The 18,105-nt window shown below is 39.2% G+C and overlaps 1 protein-coding gene across 1 annotated transcript in view; it reads right to left on the reverse strand.

Annotated features, from left to right (window-relative positions):
* The window catches only part of LOC149075635 (interference hedgehog-like), an 87,800-nt gene that overhangs the window by 45,062 nt on the left and 24,633 nt on the right, over positions 1-18,105 (reverse strand). Inside the window, exon 2 of the mRNA XM_089243121.1 lies at positions 6,146-6,270. Coding sequence (XP_089099247.1) covers positions 6,146-6,215 — 70 coding nt within the window. The 5' untranslated portion in view covers positions 6,216-6,270. The remainder of the gene's footprint in view (positions 1-6,145; positions 6,271-18,105) is intronic.

Consider the following 18,105-nt stretch of genomic DNA (forward strand, 5'->3'; position numbering starts at 1 on the left):
TGTATTGTCTATCTCGAAGAGAAATACCAATCTTTATTTCAATTCGATTCTGAACTAGAGCCAACAACGATATCTGAAATCCTGGAAGATTTCTTGAACCCTTGTTCCCGACAAGAATAAGTTGAGATAATATGTATACGCAACTCCTCACAACTCACTCTCTCAGCAACTCATATCTGCGATTCCCAAATAGAAGAGAAAACAGATAATGACAAAGGAAGGATGAAAAAAAAAAGAAGCAAATTCACAAGTTGATGGAGGGTTTTCAGCACAAGAGAGACGAAAAGGCCATTATATCCCATTTTCCTCCATCCTTCCTCCTTCATATCCGCTTTTATATGTATGTTCCGCTGTTATTAAAACGCATGCACCATTTTTGTAATGGCTGTTTCTCTTGCCATGAACATAAAGAAGAGAGCATTTCATCCCGCCCCCGTCTATTTATTTCCTCACTAGACGTATATATATAATAAGAGAGAGAAAGAAAAAAAACTATTTTTTTTTTCCTACTTCTAAGAACTGGTAAACACGCGAAGACGGGCGGCTTGATATCATTGATGGTGATGGGCAATATATTCGCCTCACTAGACCCATGTTATTGCTATGTACATAAAATAGTGCCTGCAATAAAGAAAGAAATCGTTATCATCGTGTGGTTCGTGATGTACTGATCTCGACCATAAATCGGCGCGGTTTCCCAATATCAAGCCATAGCCGTACATTCCACAAGTTTTACTCCAGAGATATGTTATGTACTTTAAAATTTCTCATATGGAGTTATGACGAGAGATGAAGATGTGAGTTGCTCAGCTTGTCTTAACGTTATACATGCTTAATTCATGGCTCAAATGCGCCTCTTCGAAGTTATATCTGGATTATGATTTCCCTGAACGAAACTCGAGAATATCTCTGACCTAAAATTTCTGAAGAAAGAAATATAATTCGAAATTACAACTTTCAAAATGTTTTCCACGTTCCAGTTACCAATTATTTGCGTATTCCCATGATTTTCCTGACCATTTGTCATTTCCCCTGACTTTCCGGGTCTCTGGGAATCCTGTAATATCAGCGAATCCACAAACATGAAAGAGTCACTATAACCTTGAAATTGAAGGAAATATTATATTTGCACTTTTTTTTTAATCGAAAAAAAATTTTTGGCTCCTAAAATTGTTTCTGGCACCTAGAGATTTTGTGATTTGTCTTATCATTCTCGCAAGGTCATGGCAAGGGCGTACGAATGAGTGAACGTCAGGACTCTGCCACTAGACTTATCCCGTTGCCGAGACCTCTTCCAGCAGCATATTCGGGGCAGTCTGGGACTAAGTGTGTGTAGTTAACAGTCCGAGTGCGAATCTGGCGTTATGTCTGATTTTTCAGCTCTGCCATCTATGTCTCGAATTGTGAGTGGAGCATAATGAATGGGAAGGGCGTACGCAAGATCGATCTTTGGGAGGGAGCACGACGAATTTTTTCTAGAGAATTTTCAATTAACTTTCCGAAAGCCTTTAAAATTAACAGAAATTTATTAAAATAACATATAAAGGTATTTTAGTTTCATATTTTAACCATTTCACATAGAAATTAAAGCAAGATTCCAGTAATTTCATAACGCTATTGCAGCTCAAATATAACTGTATAAGACGAAATTTGCAAGAAGTAATAGTGTTACACCAAATGAACGTACAATCTAACTAGGGGAATGAGTAGAAAAGAAAGGAAAATGAAGTAAAAAAAAAAGAATGCTCCTAAGGGTCACCTCTTTTCGATTATGGTCGCAACACGGTTATTTTCTGCACACGAAGGCTAATTAGACCGGAACCTACAATTTATCGCCGATTCCGAACAGCAGCCTTTTTTTTATACTCACCGAGAGATTGGTGCGCTAACCCACCATGTGTGGGACTCCCTGCGGTGGCAATCGTTTTCTGCGGTCATGTCGTCGTTTCTGATGTACCCCTGCGTCAGGAAAGTTTCTGACAATGACGAACCGGGTATCGAACTCGTGACACCTTTAAACATCCTTTGGTACTTCAGGCGAGTATCTTATCGATCTGGGCTACCGCGCTCAAGGTCCAATTTTATTTAATCCATCGAATATTAGCCGTTTTAAAGGAAAACAGCTAATATTTCATGGGGGGGGGGAAAGGGGGTAATAAATTCAATGATAATACATATGGCCAAGTTGATGCTGTTTTTTTCACATCTGTTTGTTTTCAAACAAATGAAAATACCCCTTTAATGGAGTGTCAATGATGGAGAACATTAGGGCACCATGAGCTCGGTTCTTGGAATAGCGATTAACGACAAGATATTTAAAATATATTATATTTAATTTTTGATCTTTGGAGAAGCACGGGGGGCCCCTGTGCTTCTTCCTGCCTACGCCGGGGTGTCGGTCGACTCCCAAATTAATCACTTTTTTTTTGCAATTTATTGCAATCGCTTCAAGGAGTAGAATTTCGGTGGTTTGAGATAACCCATTAAATTGGCAAGCATTGAAATATCCAGAGAAAGATTTTGAGGAAATGAGGAAAAATAATAAGAAAACGATGTACCCTGTATACTGACTGCTACACGACAAAAGAAAATTTATTGTCACCATTAAAAAATATAGGATGTTGCACTTCAGAAAACACACAGTATTTATATAGGATTCACATACATCTGAAAAGTTTTGAAATGTCATTTATTGTTTGCCGATTTACTTTTTTACCATTGTAGAATGCATAGCAATCCCCACAAACGAAATTTGCTTCCAAAATACTAGGGTTAAAAATCGTTTCTGCTTGGCTTGCCAAGAAATAGAACACACGCGTAACTTTGAGCTGTTCTGCTGGTAAATATAGAAACTCCATGGACAACTCACGGGTAAAAATCGAATGTTTAGGATTTACTTGAAAAGTATAAGAACCTCATGTTGCTTATTAGAGAGCAACATGGTCAAATAAAAGATTGAAACACGTGTCAAAGCGGCCATAAGAGTGCTCTTCCTCCTGTAATGACAGGTACAGCAGAAGACCGCGTAGAAAATAAAAAGAATTAAAAAGAGGGGGGGGGGGATGCTTAGCGAAACATCAGACACATCTTAGAAGTAAAAAAAAAAAATAGCGAAAAGGCGATAAATCTTAGCTGAAAAAGAACGGATCATACGCACTTATGCGAGCCTTAACCATCAAATTAGCAATACCGTCATCAAGTTCCAGTATTATTGAGGCAGGCACGGCAGAAAGAACCCAGACAGACACATAATAATTCTTACAAGGTAGAGGCCAAGAAAGAAACTCATCCGACCACTAAATAAAAAATAAAAAACCCGATAATATGCCAATCGCATTCGCCCGGTTCAATTACGTTTCGCGCCCACATCATCTTCGTGAGCGGTAATGAGATATTGAAGCAGGAGGAGCGTGAGAGACACACACACACACACAAAATACCAATCTCCACATTCGACGTGCCGTTCACCATACATATATCCACCTTAATACGAGCCGATTTAATTAAAGGTGACACTGACAGGGGGCAAAAAAAATCAAGAAAAGAGTTCTGTCGAGATGACGGGCAATGGAGAGTAGAGGGGGCCTCAAGGAATCCCAGCTTGTTGCTGTTGTCACTTATTACATACCCCTCCCCCCCTCCTCCTCGAAAGCTGATAACTTCTAGTCACGATCCGTGGGATCGGACGGGACGATGTATGCGAGTGAAAGAAACTCATACTTCATACACACCTGAAGAATTTGGCGCCCAATTTTTTTTCATACACAGTGGATCCTCGTTTATACGTCGCTCAGTTAAACGACTTTCCACATTTATACGACGTTTGGCTTCGGTCGTGATTGGTTCCTGGGGCCCTCTTCAAACCTGAGGCAAAATTGGCTTTTAGCTGAAACAGTTTTTTCTAGCATATTGTCACCGCAGATGCCATAAATTTCAGGGTGATTGCTGACAGCTTTAGACAAGCTTAGTCATTTTTGTTCACATTGATTTTTGTATGACAAAACGTTTCAATTTTTCCAGTGGAATTTTCTTTCATTGTTTTGCTTTGCTTGCTGGCTGTCAAATCCACCGCTCGTAATGTCTTTTCTTGACTTTTTCCTTCAAAAGATAGACTGGATATTTTGGAAGAATTTGACAAAAATGTTAATTCAATAAATGGGAAATTCATCTAGCGCACATGTCCTTGAATATCCCTGTGTCACCTTTGAAAACGATTATAAAGCACATGAATAAAATCAAAGACCAATCTGTTGGCTGCTGATCATCTGCTGCCAAAGAGATGAGAGTGCAAGATGGGAAAATTTTCCAAGCAAAGGTAATATTAGGGTGTGGGGGGGGGGGGGTTGAGAAATGCAGTGGTGTAAGTCACTCTGAAATTTTTTTTCAAGACAAAAGAAATTTGCATTGGAAATTTCTGGCAATTATCGTGTCAGGAAAATTATACTGTTGCCATCATTTCATCAGCTTCAACTTGCGCCACTTCATTTCTAAGTGAGTATCAAAATTCTTAGTTATTTTTTATGTATTTTATGTGACTAAGTACACATCAACCAAATCGGGACTTGACACCACTTCATTTCTCAACCCTCCAATTCGGTTAATTTTATTGCTCTCAACGATTTCAAATGCGCGATTTTGAAGTTCAAATTTTTCTGGTTTTTTCCCTTAAGTGTGGCTAAAATGATTTTTTATAACTGAATTGGGGATGCAATCAATCACATTCAATTTGAAATACTTTGTATGTCTACTGGGAAATGGGGGGGGGGGGGGGGGGTAATTTTTTTCAAATAAGTTTCAGTTGTGCGATAACACGCAACTTCGGAATAATTTATACGACGTTTTGGCCAAGTTCTTGAACGTCGTATAAATGAGGTTCCACTTTACGTTATAGATAGGTTCTCCTTTGGCAGTTTTTCATCATACCACAATGTAATATCGTCAAACGAACCCACAGACGAATTACGTCACACTTACACAATATATAATAACAACAAAGCCGAAAAATATGTTGGTGTTTTTTTTTTCCTTTCTTATTTCAATCTCCTCCCCACCTGAATTTCCGGCCCGATACTTGGAATGAAGAAAAAATATATACGTATATGTATGAAAAAAAAAAAGTATAATTACGGGGCAGATGGAATGTTATCAGAACAAGAAGAAATGACGCATAAAAGAAAATAAAAAATGAAAAGGAGGTTGACGAACAAGAAGACGTAGGATTGCCGGCCACGATGGGATTTTTTTCTTATGGTACAATCCATATGATGGATGAGAGGCTGGCTCCTGCACTTATCTTTAGCTAGATCCGAGAATTTGAAGCGAACAACAAAAAAGGTTTTCCATGTCTCTCTCTCTCTCATTCCGCTCACCAAACTTGGCATCTTCATAAAAATGCATGTACATTCACAAAACCGTAATTCTCACGGCTCGAGATTTATCATCGCAAGATTTCTGTCAAACGTGCATCTATAAGGTTTTTATTTAGGTTTCTCTTTTTTCACTCCTAAATGGCTTTGTATGAAGTAATTTATTGTTGACAATCTCAAACTTACATCTCTCTACGGTATATCCCACGCAATCCGTGAACATCGAATCAAAATACAAATACAACGCCACAACAGGCAAACTGTCCAACGAGGTGGCTGACTTAAGAACATCATGAATCCCCGAGCCATTTTTTGGAGGCCCTACCTACTACTGCTACACCACACATGCACCCCGCCCACAACCCCCCCCCCCCCCGCGGAACCCCCAACGAATCGGTACATGCGGGAATGTGCGTGTACGTGTAGTGAAACCTGACGTGAAGTTTCTTTTTGTTTCTCTGTAACGCTCGTTATGTGTAGTGCTGCCATCTGCCACCAGTTTTTCTAACTATGAGTGAAGTGTTATGATTGAATGATTTATTGTTGTAGGACTGTTGCTCTCTGTGGCGAGACGTTTTAACGGGGAGATCGGCTCGCATTTGCGCCTTGAAGTTGGGAACCACAGAAAACCAACTTCAGCCGACCACCACTGTGGGGTTCGAACCCGGATCCTCGCATCGCGAGTCAGTCACTATAACCACTCGACCACCACAGCGGCCGTATAACTTCAGATAAAACTAAAAAAAAAATTAAAAGGAATCCCGTGAAGTTTCACTTACCGGCGGATACAATGGCGACGAGTATCATCACTACAGGCCAGAACGACGTCATGGCGTTTCGTCCAGCCATGAGACCGACGTCCCTGTTTTTTCCAAAGAAGCTTCTATTGTCACCTCATTTGTACCTGAAAGGAGTTACAAGTGTAAAAATGAGCATTTGAATAGATTTTACATTTCTCACTGGCATGAAATCCACAAGCTCTCTCTCTCATCAACCCAAAAATCAAATTCAATTAAACTGATAACCAGGGCTTGTCAAATCACAAAAAAAAAATCTAGGCACCAGAAAAATGTTTTAGGAACCAAAAATTTTTTTCAAAGAAAAAACAGGTAGCGCCACATCCTCCCCTTCAATGTTGATACGTTGATATGAATTCAAAACATTTTGTGTTGTCTTGACTCCAATTTAGTAGGCCCTATCAACAGAAATTTTAAGGCTGAAATCCCAATTTTTCAGTCGCCATGGCGACCTAGCGCCTGTGATTTGTCCAGCCCTGCTGATAATGCAAGCCAGACAAATCTCAGGCACCAGGTCAACATGGTAACCGCGGTACTGGTACCTAAAATTTTCTTTACGTGACGAGTTTATGGCTAAATCAGAGACTAAAGATTTTACAAAATTTTACAATTTCGTAATTATGTGTTTTCCAATATGAAAAATGTCAATTAACACTGAAAAGTGAAAAAAAGAAAACATTATTTATAAGATTATTTTTCCTGAGGAAAAACCATACTTGGCTCCTAAGAGATTTGCCTAAATGTTTGTTCCCATTCGTCAAGCCCAGCACTGGTATGTTTCCTTCAGAAGTCTATTGATAGGGCAACCTTCTATTTCTCGGAGTACTGAGCCTTTAAAGAGGAAGCCCTTTAGTAGACCCGAGTTGGGGAAAAAAATCAGGCTGCAAACGTGTATATACAAAAATAAATCATTTTTATTACTCAATATTGCATGTAATATTGATCCAGTACTGACAGTACTGAAAGGTAATCGGTGAAATAAAATAGTGATACAAAATTGATTTACAAGCCTGAAACGCATGGCCTGAATCCGATTGAACTTTTAACACCAAATAATAAATCTCAAAACATTCGCACATTCATGAAAGATGTTATTCTCGCAGTCCCCAGCACATAAAAGAAGATATAAGATAGGTATAGTGTCCGGCAAGCGAGAGACCAAGGTTCGAGTCCCCGTGAGGGAAGAGATGAATTTACCTTCCCTGAAACACCGATATCTCTTCATTCAGTCAGTTTTCCGAATCGGTTGTATTGAAGGGATACTTCACCCCTTAAAGGCTTCTTATTCTAGAATTGACAAGCCCAGATTATTTTGTAAACACTTTTTCCCATACCCTTTACTTTGCACCTGCTGAAAATCGAAATAAAGGCTACTTTATTAAAAAATGTATGGCATTTTGTTCAGTGATTTCTGCTATGCTTTAGTGATTTCTTTGTTTAGTGATTTCTGTTATGCTCCTTAAAGGGTAAAAATATCATGCATTTACCATACAATTTTTACTTTCGAAAAAAAAACCAGTGTTACTGTTGTGCCAAACATTTCATAAAAAAATTCTAGCTCTACTTAAAACCGCACTATCGGTTAATTTCCAGAAACTCGTGGGCTGGACAACAGTCCCCCGTAGCTCTTCATTTCACAAAAAAAAATTGAATTTCATTGAAAAATAATCTACAACAAACATCAGCCCTCTCGGCATAGTTTGAATATGCGTACCGATTCCCCGCAAGATTTCACAAGATATTACGCCAGCATGACGCATACACCCCGGTCGGTAAAAAAAAAGGGCATCACTCCTCGGAACGGAAGGCCGCCTTAATCATTATTAACACATTTAATGCGGTGAGTTTGCTTCTGTACGGAAAAACATCATACGCTCTGGTCCTAACCGACCAACCAACCTCCTCTATTCGGAAAAGGGCTCTATAGCAAAGGCTCCAAGAAGCACGTGAGCCCTGCACGACCAGTTGTTAGCCAGACGCCCAAGGCAACGGCTATGTTATCACGAAGATGAGGCGCACGGCAGTGAGAGAGAGAGAGAGAAAGAGAGAGAAGAGGATGAGGTAGACACACATGTATAATCGTGAAGACGGAGATACTGAACCTGAGCAAGATTAATAGTTCAGTCACATATTTAAAAAAAAAATTGAAAAAATGTATAATAATAATAACGCTGATAACCTTCGGAAACGCCTACGTGCATGAGTAGACAACCACCACGCCTCGGATGTCTGTGGCACGACAGTTTCTCGTATAGGCTTCCCCCCCCCCCCAAACCTTACTTTTATAATATAAATTGTGGAAGGGGGGGGGCAAAGACAGCTCCACGTTCCCTCACCTCCTTTCGAAGAATAAGAAAAAAAGTAAGAATAAACGAGAAACTAAGACATCAGCTCAAACTGAGGTCGTGACATCGCAAACGCTGTTCATGAAAATTAACCTTTTTTTTTTTCTCTTTTACTTTTCCTCATTCCTCCCTTCCCTTTTAGGAATTGGTCTTTAATACATGCGTACTTCCCGGCAGATGCAAGAACGCCACGAACATCGGGGTGACCGCGAGAGAAAGGCACGCACCTAATGGTATCAAGAATACCAACGTGTAAATCCACTGACGACTGAGAAATTGAAGATTTTCTTGCTGATCGATATTATTTATCAATTATCCAGCCTTTCACGCGTTGTTAATCCACTAAGTATGCATGAATTAACACCAGGGCCGTCTTAACAGTATCCCCCCCCCCCCCCCACCGGGCGAAGTGATATTCTGAGGGGCTCCCTGACTGCTTGGAAGTACCATTTATCTATTTGAATATACTTAATCTAGAAAACCGTACTGCCATGTTTTCATTACTATCGAGATACCAGCGCCATGGATCAGCCCAATGACTCTCAACCTGCCCACATTGTGGTCCTGGTTATAAGAGCGTGGATTTATTGACATTGTGATTTTGGATGGATATAGTCGATTCCGTTTAGTTCCCGGTTATAACGTTTTCGCGTTTAGTACGACTTATTTTCGTAGTGTCAACTCTAAGTAATTCTTATTAAGATCTCCCGTATAAAGCGTTTTCCCGCTTACAACGTTTGTTCATGACGGTTTTTTGGAAAACGTTATAAGCGGGATGCACTGTATATCCATACAGGGTGCATAGGTGACATGGCGTATGGTATTTTACTGGCGAATAGCTGATCGTAGAGATGTACTTGCAATTAGAAAAAGTATCTAAATAACGTGTAGTACGGGTAAAACGGTTTACCTGTATTAAATGCATTTTTTTCCAGCTTCCCTCAGTTTTTCGAATTCAAATATCTCAGCACTTAGAAACGTGGATTTTTTTTAGCTGGCATCAAGAGAGACAGGGCAATAACTTTGTAATTGGGTTCTTGAGCAGCACAGGGTGTCGTGTAAAAAGTTATTTTTTTTTGTTTTAATAACTATACAACCCCTAGCAACATGAATGGCATATCTCAGTACTACACGTTATTTAGATACTTTTTTTCCAATTCGAAGTATACCTCTAGGATCAATAGTTCGCCCTGTTACCTATGCACATTGGCGTACGCAAAGAGGGGGTGTTTGGGGTTCTACCCCCCCCCCCCCCACCCAAGCCGAGATTATAGTGTTATTTTGCAGGAAAAAACGTAAACCCACCTCGAGAAGAAAAAGAAATTGAAACCCCCCCCCCCTCTGAGAAAATTCTGAATTCTGCGTACGCCTGTAGATATACAGGGCAATTCAGAAAAACATCGCGAAAATGAAAGGAAAATGCAGGCATACGATAAAAATCCAAAATCGCTTAGGACCATGCGGATCCGCTACAGGCAGTTGTTGCGTCACACACTTTTAAAAACAATCCCGAACTCAGCAAGCATTTTAACAACATAAATACGTTACGGGCCCACACATACACTCAGAACACATATTCCGGCATTTACCGATTCCTCAGGAAGTCCGCTGAGGAATGTGTACGAGGTGCATGAAGTTAAGTAGTAGTAAGTAGCATGCAGTTCGTGTGGAATTTCTAACGAATCGCTACATGTCGGGATGTGTGTTCTGAGTGTGTGTGTGTGTAGGCACTTAAAGTATTTGTGTTGCCAAAATGCTTGCTGAGTTCGGGATTGCTTTGAAAGTGTGTGACGCAACAACTCCCTACAGCGGATGCAGATGGCGTTTGCACACCTATGTTCCTATGTGATTTTGGATTGTGATCGTACGCCTGAATCACCGTTCCAAGACATTTTTTGTAAAACATGCTTTGGAAGTCCAAAAAAAATTGTCGAACGTTCAATTTTTTTTTCTGTATTTTTCATATACGATCGTGCGTGCGCGTGTGTGAACTACGAGAGACTACCATCCAAAATCACAATATCAATAAATTCACGCATTCATAAATAAACATCATTTGACACATGCGCAGACTACACATGTACGTCAAAAAAGTATGAAGCGATGTATTTTTTTTCGGCCAGAAATATACTGAGAAATTGAATTTTCCGGATGCCATGCCGAAACTGATATTTGGAAAGAAAAGTGATTTTTCTCGTCCAGGAATCGAACCCGGGTCCCCTTGCCCCGCACTTGCCCGGTATGCAAGGGGACCCGGGTTCGATTCCTGGACGAGACAAATCACTTTTCTTTTGAAATATCAGTTTCGGCATGACATCCGGAAAATTCAATTTCTCAGTAAGTTCCGGGCCGAAAAAATATCATCTCTTCATACAAAAATTTCAACCGGGGCGAAAATTGCTGTAGTTAAGGGAGGCTGTTATGTCTGCACTTAGAGCTTCACGCTACTAATGCGTGTTGTAAGGAATTGGAACGCGTGTCTCTGGTGTATTGGTTAGCGCACTTCCCCAGTATGCAATCACTTTCCTTTCTAAATATCAATGCCGGCATAACATCCAGAAAATTCAATTTCTCGTCAAAAAAAGTTTCAAACATCATTATTTTTTAGGTACAATGCGTCACACGCCACAAAAGAAACCAAACATTTACCGTGATTTTTTATTTTTCCTCTTCTACCTGTTGTTGTACGTACCATACACTTACCAAATCATCGGAAAATTTCTCACATTCTTTTGAAGTACTGCAGCACATATGCACACTCACACAAACACATACCGGGTACTCTATTCTTAACCATCATTATCTATACTGAAATCCCGGCGTTCTCCTCCTACCACTGTTCGGGATAGAAAAGAAAAATGTGGGTTGTTTCCTCCCCGAACAATACAATAACCGCGTGGAAGGCGGAGCACGTGCTGTACAACTGAAAGAAAATTCGAGTATACTGTGTACAAAAGAGTAGGAATCTTTTGTGCTTTGTCCGCCGTGTCGCGCTCGTCCACATCCCTCTTACAAAAAAAAACAAGAACACCATATTTCAAATCATGCTTCAACTCCGCTCTTTCATTCGGTTTTTGAACCTACAACAACAAAACTGTAATAATAGATGGGAGAGAAGGCCAGGCCCCTTCCCCCCTATACACTGGGACTATTAAAGGGGGTAGTACTTGGAGGAAGAAAGGGAAAGATACAGGTACCCCATGCTTCAACCATGATGGATCTTGCAGAAGCTGCTAGGGTTGACAAGTCTGTACCGCGGGGTGTGTCCTGGTTAGCGTATGAAGGTGTTTTTTTCTTCTCCCCCCTCCCCGTTCTAGAAACGTTACCGGAACTCTTGCTGGACATTTATTCACCTTCTCCAATCTTTTCTCGCATGAAGGCCAAACTGTACGCGAGTACAGTTTCACCCCCCCCCCACCGCCACATCTTGCAGCAGAATGCACTGGGACCTTCTTGGGGCCCCTATATAGAGTGTTTAAAAGAAATTTCCTCGGGCTGCAGCTCCGTCAGCCTCACCGTTGTGAGGGACCATGACTATATCTCTAGTCGCTCAATAGCGTACAAGGAATTTTCTCAGGTGTGTAGAAGATGTTATGTTATACTTTTTTTTTGTTGAAAAAAAAATTCCCAAAAACAGTCCACTCTTCCACGTTTGTTTCTTCCAGTGACTACCAGACCATGGTCATCTTTTACTCACAGGAATTTACGTCTCGTTTCCTAACGGCTGTAAAAATCGTGTTAAAAAACCCTTCCGATCAGCGAAAAAGAGTCCAGATGGAAAATCATGTAATCGAGCAGTGAGATAATAATTGAAAATTTGAATTGTTCGCCGGCCAGTCAAATCGTTTTTAGAACAGGAAATTCTGCGCAAAAACGTTTCAGAGGATCAAGTGCTGTGAGCCAAAAATCGATTTCACGATTGGGAATCTTGTTCATTCGCTAATATGAAAATTAAACACTATAAAAGATAGTCATAATCATGAGGTAAAGAATTACAGTCGAACTTCGATTTAACTAATTGTAAGAAACCGACGTTTTTATTCGCTAAATCGAGGAAATTCTTAAATCCGGGTAATATTGATCAGGAGCATACACACACTCGAAACAACTAATTTTAAAAGCTACTCACTTTGGGGTTGCTATTACAACTTATTTCTGACAAAAATTGAAGAAAAAAAAAACAAAACATAAACTTAAATCAAGATGCATGAAAACATTGTTTGATAGAAGTTTGTTAGTATGTCGAACATTTTTGTCATAATATGACGAAATTGTCATTTTTTTAGCTAACCAAAAAACGCTTTCTCTTCAGATGATCCGCTATTTTTTGCTTGTGGACGCAGAGCAAAAACTTGAAGTATCTTCTTTAATGTAAGTAATTCTTCACAATGTTTTATGGTATTGGTGTGCACCAACTGGACAATCCTTTACTCAAAAAAAGAAACAGGGTCCTGCTCTCCCATTTTTTTTTCTTGTTTGTCTCCAGAGAAGAAGAGTGGAAGAAGAGGAATCCAGAGAAGTTGAATCTTCAAATTGTGGTTTTAGATAATAAGAAATAAGAGAAAAAAAATGGATAGTTCAAAAGTAATTCGTTATATCGAGGATTTTTCTTCGTCAATTAGGGGTTTGAGCTTTATCTTCGTCAGAAATTCAAAAAAATTCGTTAAATTGAAGAATTCCTTGAATCGGAGTTCGACTGAACAAAGTTTTACCTGACAGAGCAAACAAGTTAAATCTGCAGACAACGGAAGTCCCTCATAAAAACAGTTTTTTCGGTGATTGAGCTGTCGTTGTATGCACACACTCAACATTATTTCTTCACTATATACATATACAGTAAAATAAACTGTAATAAAATAAAAAAAATATTGGGGGTGGGGGTGGAGTGGAGGAATATCAAAATATGGTTGCCGTAGCACAAATACAGCAATTCGAAGTTCGGGAAAATCAAGAAAAAATGAACAAAAATTTTTTCTAAATAAAAATATTTAGAAAAAAACACCAATTTAAAAACAACTCAACAAGCGTCTACGAATATCCCTAAGAGGGATCATATCTGTTTCCAGTAGAAGTGGAATGACGGGCACCACTATAAATAAATTTGCATATTAAGTGGCATCATGTAATCAGACACCATAATTAGACTTATCTAATACCTGAAATTAAAACCTCAAACAAAAAAAAAATCACGGGAAAACACTACTGGCATCCACGAAACAAGCATGAATCGATGTCGACTTATAGTACATATAAATCTCTACCGAGACAGGCTGATATTATTATTTTCGTAAACAACGTGGATGATTAGAAAAGGTATAAATAAAATGATAGTAAAAAATGGAGAGACAGAAAAGAACCGATTAAAAACAAAATCCTGTCAGTGTTCACCTTTTAACGTGTCATTAGGATCATCAAAACTATGCCCTGAAGCAAAGACAACGCAACCGGAGTTATCATTTCTTTTACAGCCAATTCCCGCCTAAAGAAGCAATCAACCAATAATGATGACAATAATTGCGAATGACAAATATGGAAATGTAGACGTAAAAAAAACCACACCCATAACCAATCATCCCATAAATGCTTCTTCTTTATTTCTCTCTTTTTTTCTCGCATTGCCCCAAGGAACTATAATTTTTGCATGTACATAACATTTTTCTTTCCCCTGTGCTCCAGACAAGCCACAAGAGCAGGTGTAGAATTTCGTGAGTCGAAAAAGAGGAAAGACGAGAATCTTCGCAGAGGAGTGGCAAACCCAGCAAAAAAAAAAAACGAGACCGAAGATAGTTGTGATTCTTGCCATCAACAAGATTCGCTAAAGCCACAGAGAGACACATTTATTATATACGTATAGCGATGGCGATAACATAGCGCATCTTTCAAAACAAGAGGGAGAAGAAAAAAATAACACCGAAACATCTTCTCGGCAAAGGCCATGGTCAAGTTCCAATGTTGTATGCTTCAAGCCCTAAAACTATGCTACCTGATGGCTAGAGCCCGGAAGTTCAGGCACTGAAAATGATCAAAATAGGCAGGCAAAAAGGTGCTGAAATGCTAATATATTTATGACTAATAATGGAAAAAAAGGAAAAGTAATTAAAAGCTACGATTTAACCGAAAAGTGGTAAGAAATAGACCGCACTCACAATCTACTACTCTACCCTTTCAATAAGACACAAGTAATAGAGCCGATACTCGAGGCAAATAATGCAGTCGATCAGGCTCATAACGTTTTTCAAAAACCACTAAAAGAACGTTGTAAGCGAGAAAAATTTTAAACGGGAAACGTCGATGAGTGTTAGTGGAAGTTGGGACCACGAAAACAAGTCGCACTAAGCGGGAGAACGAACAGTGGGAACGTTATAAACGATATACGTATGGCAATATCGCACAGTGTATACAACAGCGCCGTAAGAAAAGCAGTGAGAAGTCTTAGAAAATCTTCCAAGTAGAAATCGGTGCTTCTCGCCATTCCGAAAATACCAGCGTTAAAGATATAGGCATATAAAAAAAAATATGCCCGGTCAAAATTTTTACATGTCCTGGGCATGTCGGGCAATTTGTCTAGCCATTTCCTACGTTCAAAATAGAATAAACTCTAAAAATATACATTACAATGATCAAGTTTTTTACATTGTTTTAATGATTGAGGCTCGTGAAAGCAGAAGAAACATCGTATTAACTGATATTTCACTATACCGATTATTTCATAAGTGGGCGCAACTTTTCCAAATAATCAATTATTTTGGAAATAATTGAAGAATTGATTTCAGGAATGAAAAAAAAAGATAGAATCTGAAAAAATAGGACCAAAATTTATATGTGTAAAACTATAAAGTAATGTTCAAAAACGAAGGTAGATGACGCTAAAAAATAAAACTAATTTATTCAGGCGATATAAAATCGAAATTTAAACCGACCCGAAATGAAACAGAATTTGCCCCAACGACCAAAATAACAAAAAACAAAATTATATTAACCGCTATTTGATAGCATCAAATTTCCCTACAATTAGATTGAACTAAAATGAATTTTATCAAGGTAATAATAAGTTTCTCCAATTCTTCAAAAGATAAGTATATTTTTATAACATTTATCAATTCAGAAATTTCTGTTTCAAGTCAACAGCAGAGGGCGCCAGTAAAACCATTTTTTCTCAGGCAGGAAAATCAACAAATTTTTCATCGCTCTATCGATTTCTTAACCGAATGGTACATGGGTTTTACACATGATTTCCCATTACTTAAATAGCATGTTTCAGAAGTTTCAAATCACCCCCCCCCCCCATCACCTACGATGAAGAAAATCATAATAGGTGCAATCGACTTGTTGCGGGAACACGTTCAAAATTCAATCCCTTCTTTCTATCTGGAGGGCAATCACCCTAGCTCTTTAATACTGAGGGCTGATAATTAAAAAAATATACATATTCTGTCTCAAAAGCGTTCAAAAAATTCAAAAAGTTCTCATAGCTAAAAAAAGCATCTATGTCCTACAGAATATGACTACAAAATTTTTAAATGAGCATACAACGATATCGAAATAGGAATTTACAACTGGAAGAATACAAAAAAAAAAGCATTTATGGCATTTTGCCTGAACTTCCAGGCTCCGCTGATGACGGAATTAGAGAGAGGCGGGTTCCCAATTTCATACTGATGTTATGCGGATGTTCGTAAAATGTCTGATGAATATGAAACTTTTTATTTTTTGATTTTTCAGCAAGAATATTAAAAGCAAGAATGGGCAACGTTAACTGAAGTAATTGGAAGACCTAGTAATTTCAAAGCAGTCATCTTTAATGAGTGTCTAGAGCAGGAGTTTCCAACGTGAAAGCTCTTGGGGAACTATTGGATGGTTATGAGGCTTTTCCAAAGAAATTTTGAACATTTGTCGGAAATACGGGTGTCCCGAAAATTTTACGTAAGTTCCAGAAGCCTTACTTATAGCGCGGATAAAAGTTTACTAAAAACTATCTTTTTTACGACTTATAATTTCCAGATAAAACGAACAGTAATACTGTATTTGGGACGTCTTTTTTCATCGTCACACGGAGTTGGAACCAGCTGCTGATTCAAAAATAAGACATAAAAATCTCCAAAGAATCGAACAAACGAATTAAAAGAACCATTGGTTTTTACAATAAATTATAGTTTTTACAAGCCACGTTTACGTTTCATAAATAATTTTACTTTTTTGCATGACAAGAACAAGTCTTGTATCAATTTTATATGTACATTTGTTTTGGCGCAGCTTGACCTAGCTTGCGCCAAAAAAATCAAAGTGCAATCCAATACGAATTAAAAGATGATGTGGCACAGGAAGGAAGTGACACTAAAGTGGAAAAGACGTTCAGTTTTAAGCTGAAGAGGACTCTGTAAGCTGCTAATGTCACATGAGAAGTGTTGATTGGACAATGAAAGCACCCGGGTGTTACCTAGAATGTGGACTCTCAAAATTTGCAGTACGCTTACTACTACTACTACTACTACTACTACTACACTACTTCACCGTACATGTACGGTATACATTCCTCCACGAAATTTCTAACGAACTTGACTACATGCCAGAATGCGTGTGTTCTACGTGTTTTGTCTGTGTCATGTTACCCTAACGTATTTATATTGTCAGAATTGTGCTTGTTCATGTTCTTGATGGTGCTGCCACCTAACTTCCATATTCGGAAGTAAAGTGTTTCTTTAATGTAGGTAGTGCATACATTTTTATTGCAACAAACAATGAGAAATTGCCACGCCTGTATTGCCCCTCAATGGGAGAAGCTAACATGGCTCCAGCCAAGGCATGACAGCTCGCATATTGGAGCAGGGACCCCTTGACTTGGATTTCCGACGGTATCCCCTATATTGACATTTAATTTATAGTGTGAAAATAAAAAAATGTCAGGAGGACCCCCCCGGGCTTGAGCCCTGCTTGCCCTACCTCTTCCCTTCCCTGTGGGGACCATGGTCAAGAATCCCGAAACATATCATCTTATTCATACAAACTATAAATTCATTACGGGGGGATCATCAAACACCTCAGCCTCAGGATCGATGGCGTCGAAGCCGGGGGTACTCAGCACCCCACAGTAATTTGTGACACGGGTCCGAAAAACCCCCAGAATTGATTAGAAATCAAAATTTCCTACATAAAGCTCAAGACGAGCACCCACAGGCTCGAAACATTTACGACGCCACTGCTCAGAATACAGGGCTCCAAGTCAACACCAGCTATAGCAGATAGTCTACCATAGATGGTGTTGTTCCAATACAGGTTCAGTGGTCACGTCCAGAGAGCAGTTGCCGCTCGTAGCAACCCTGAATCACACGAAATACAGTAGAATCAGCAGCAGCAACAGTGCTTCCATCTCATCCCAAATCATGCAAAAAAAAAAAAAAGCATAGGAGGGAGCAGGGCAAAAGAAACAAAGAGAGAGAGAGAGAGCTCTTCATCACATGCCAGCATCATTTTTTTCCACTCCACAACATTCTTTATCCTCTATCCCTGTTCCCCACAACAGGTTCGGGGCGTAATTTTATGCGGAGTTGCATAGGAAAAAAAAGCCTCCACAAAAACCGAAGAGGGAACCCCCCAAGA

The sequence above is a fragment of the Pholcus phalangioides genome, unplaced genomic scaffold, assembly GCF_987345545.1.
Source record: "Pholcus phalangioides strain wild (caught in Gottingen) unplaced genomic scaffold, Ppha-v1.0 ptg000015l_1, whole genome shotgun sequence".
Taxonomy (NCBI): domain Eukaryota; kingdom Metazoa; phylum Arthropoda; class Arachnida; order Araneae; family Pholcidae; genus Pholcus; species Pholcus phalangioides.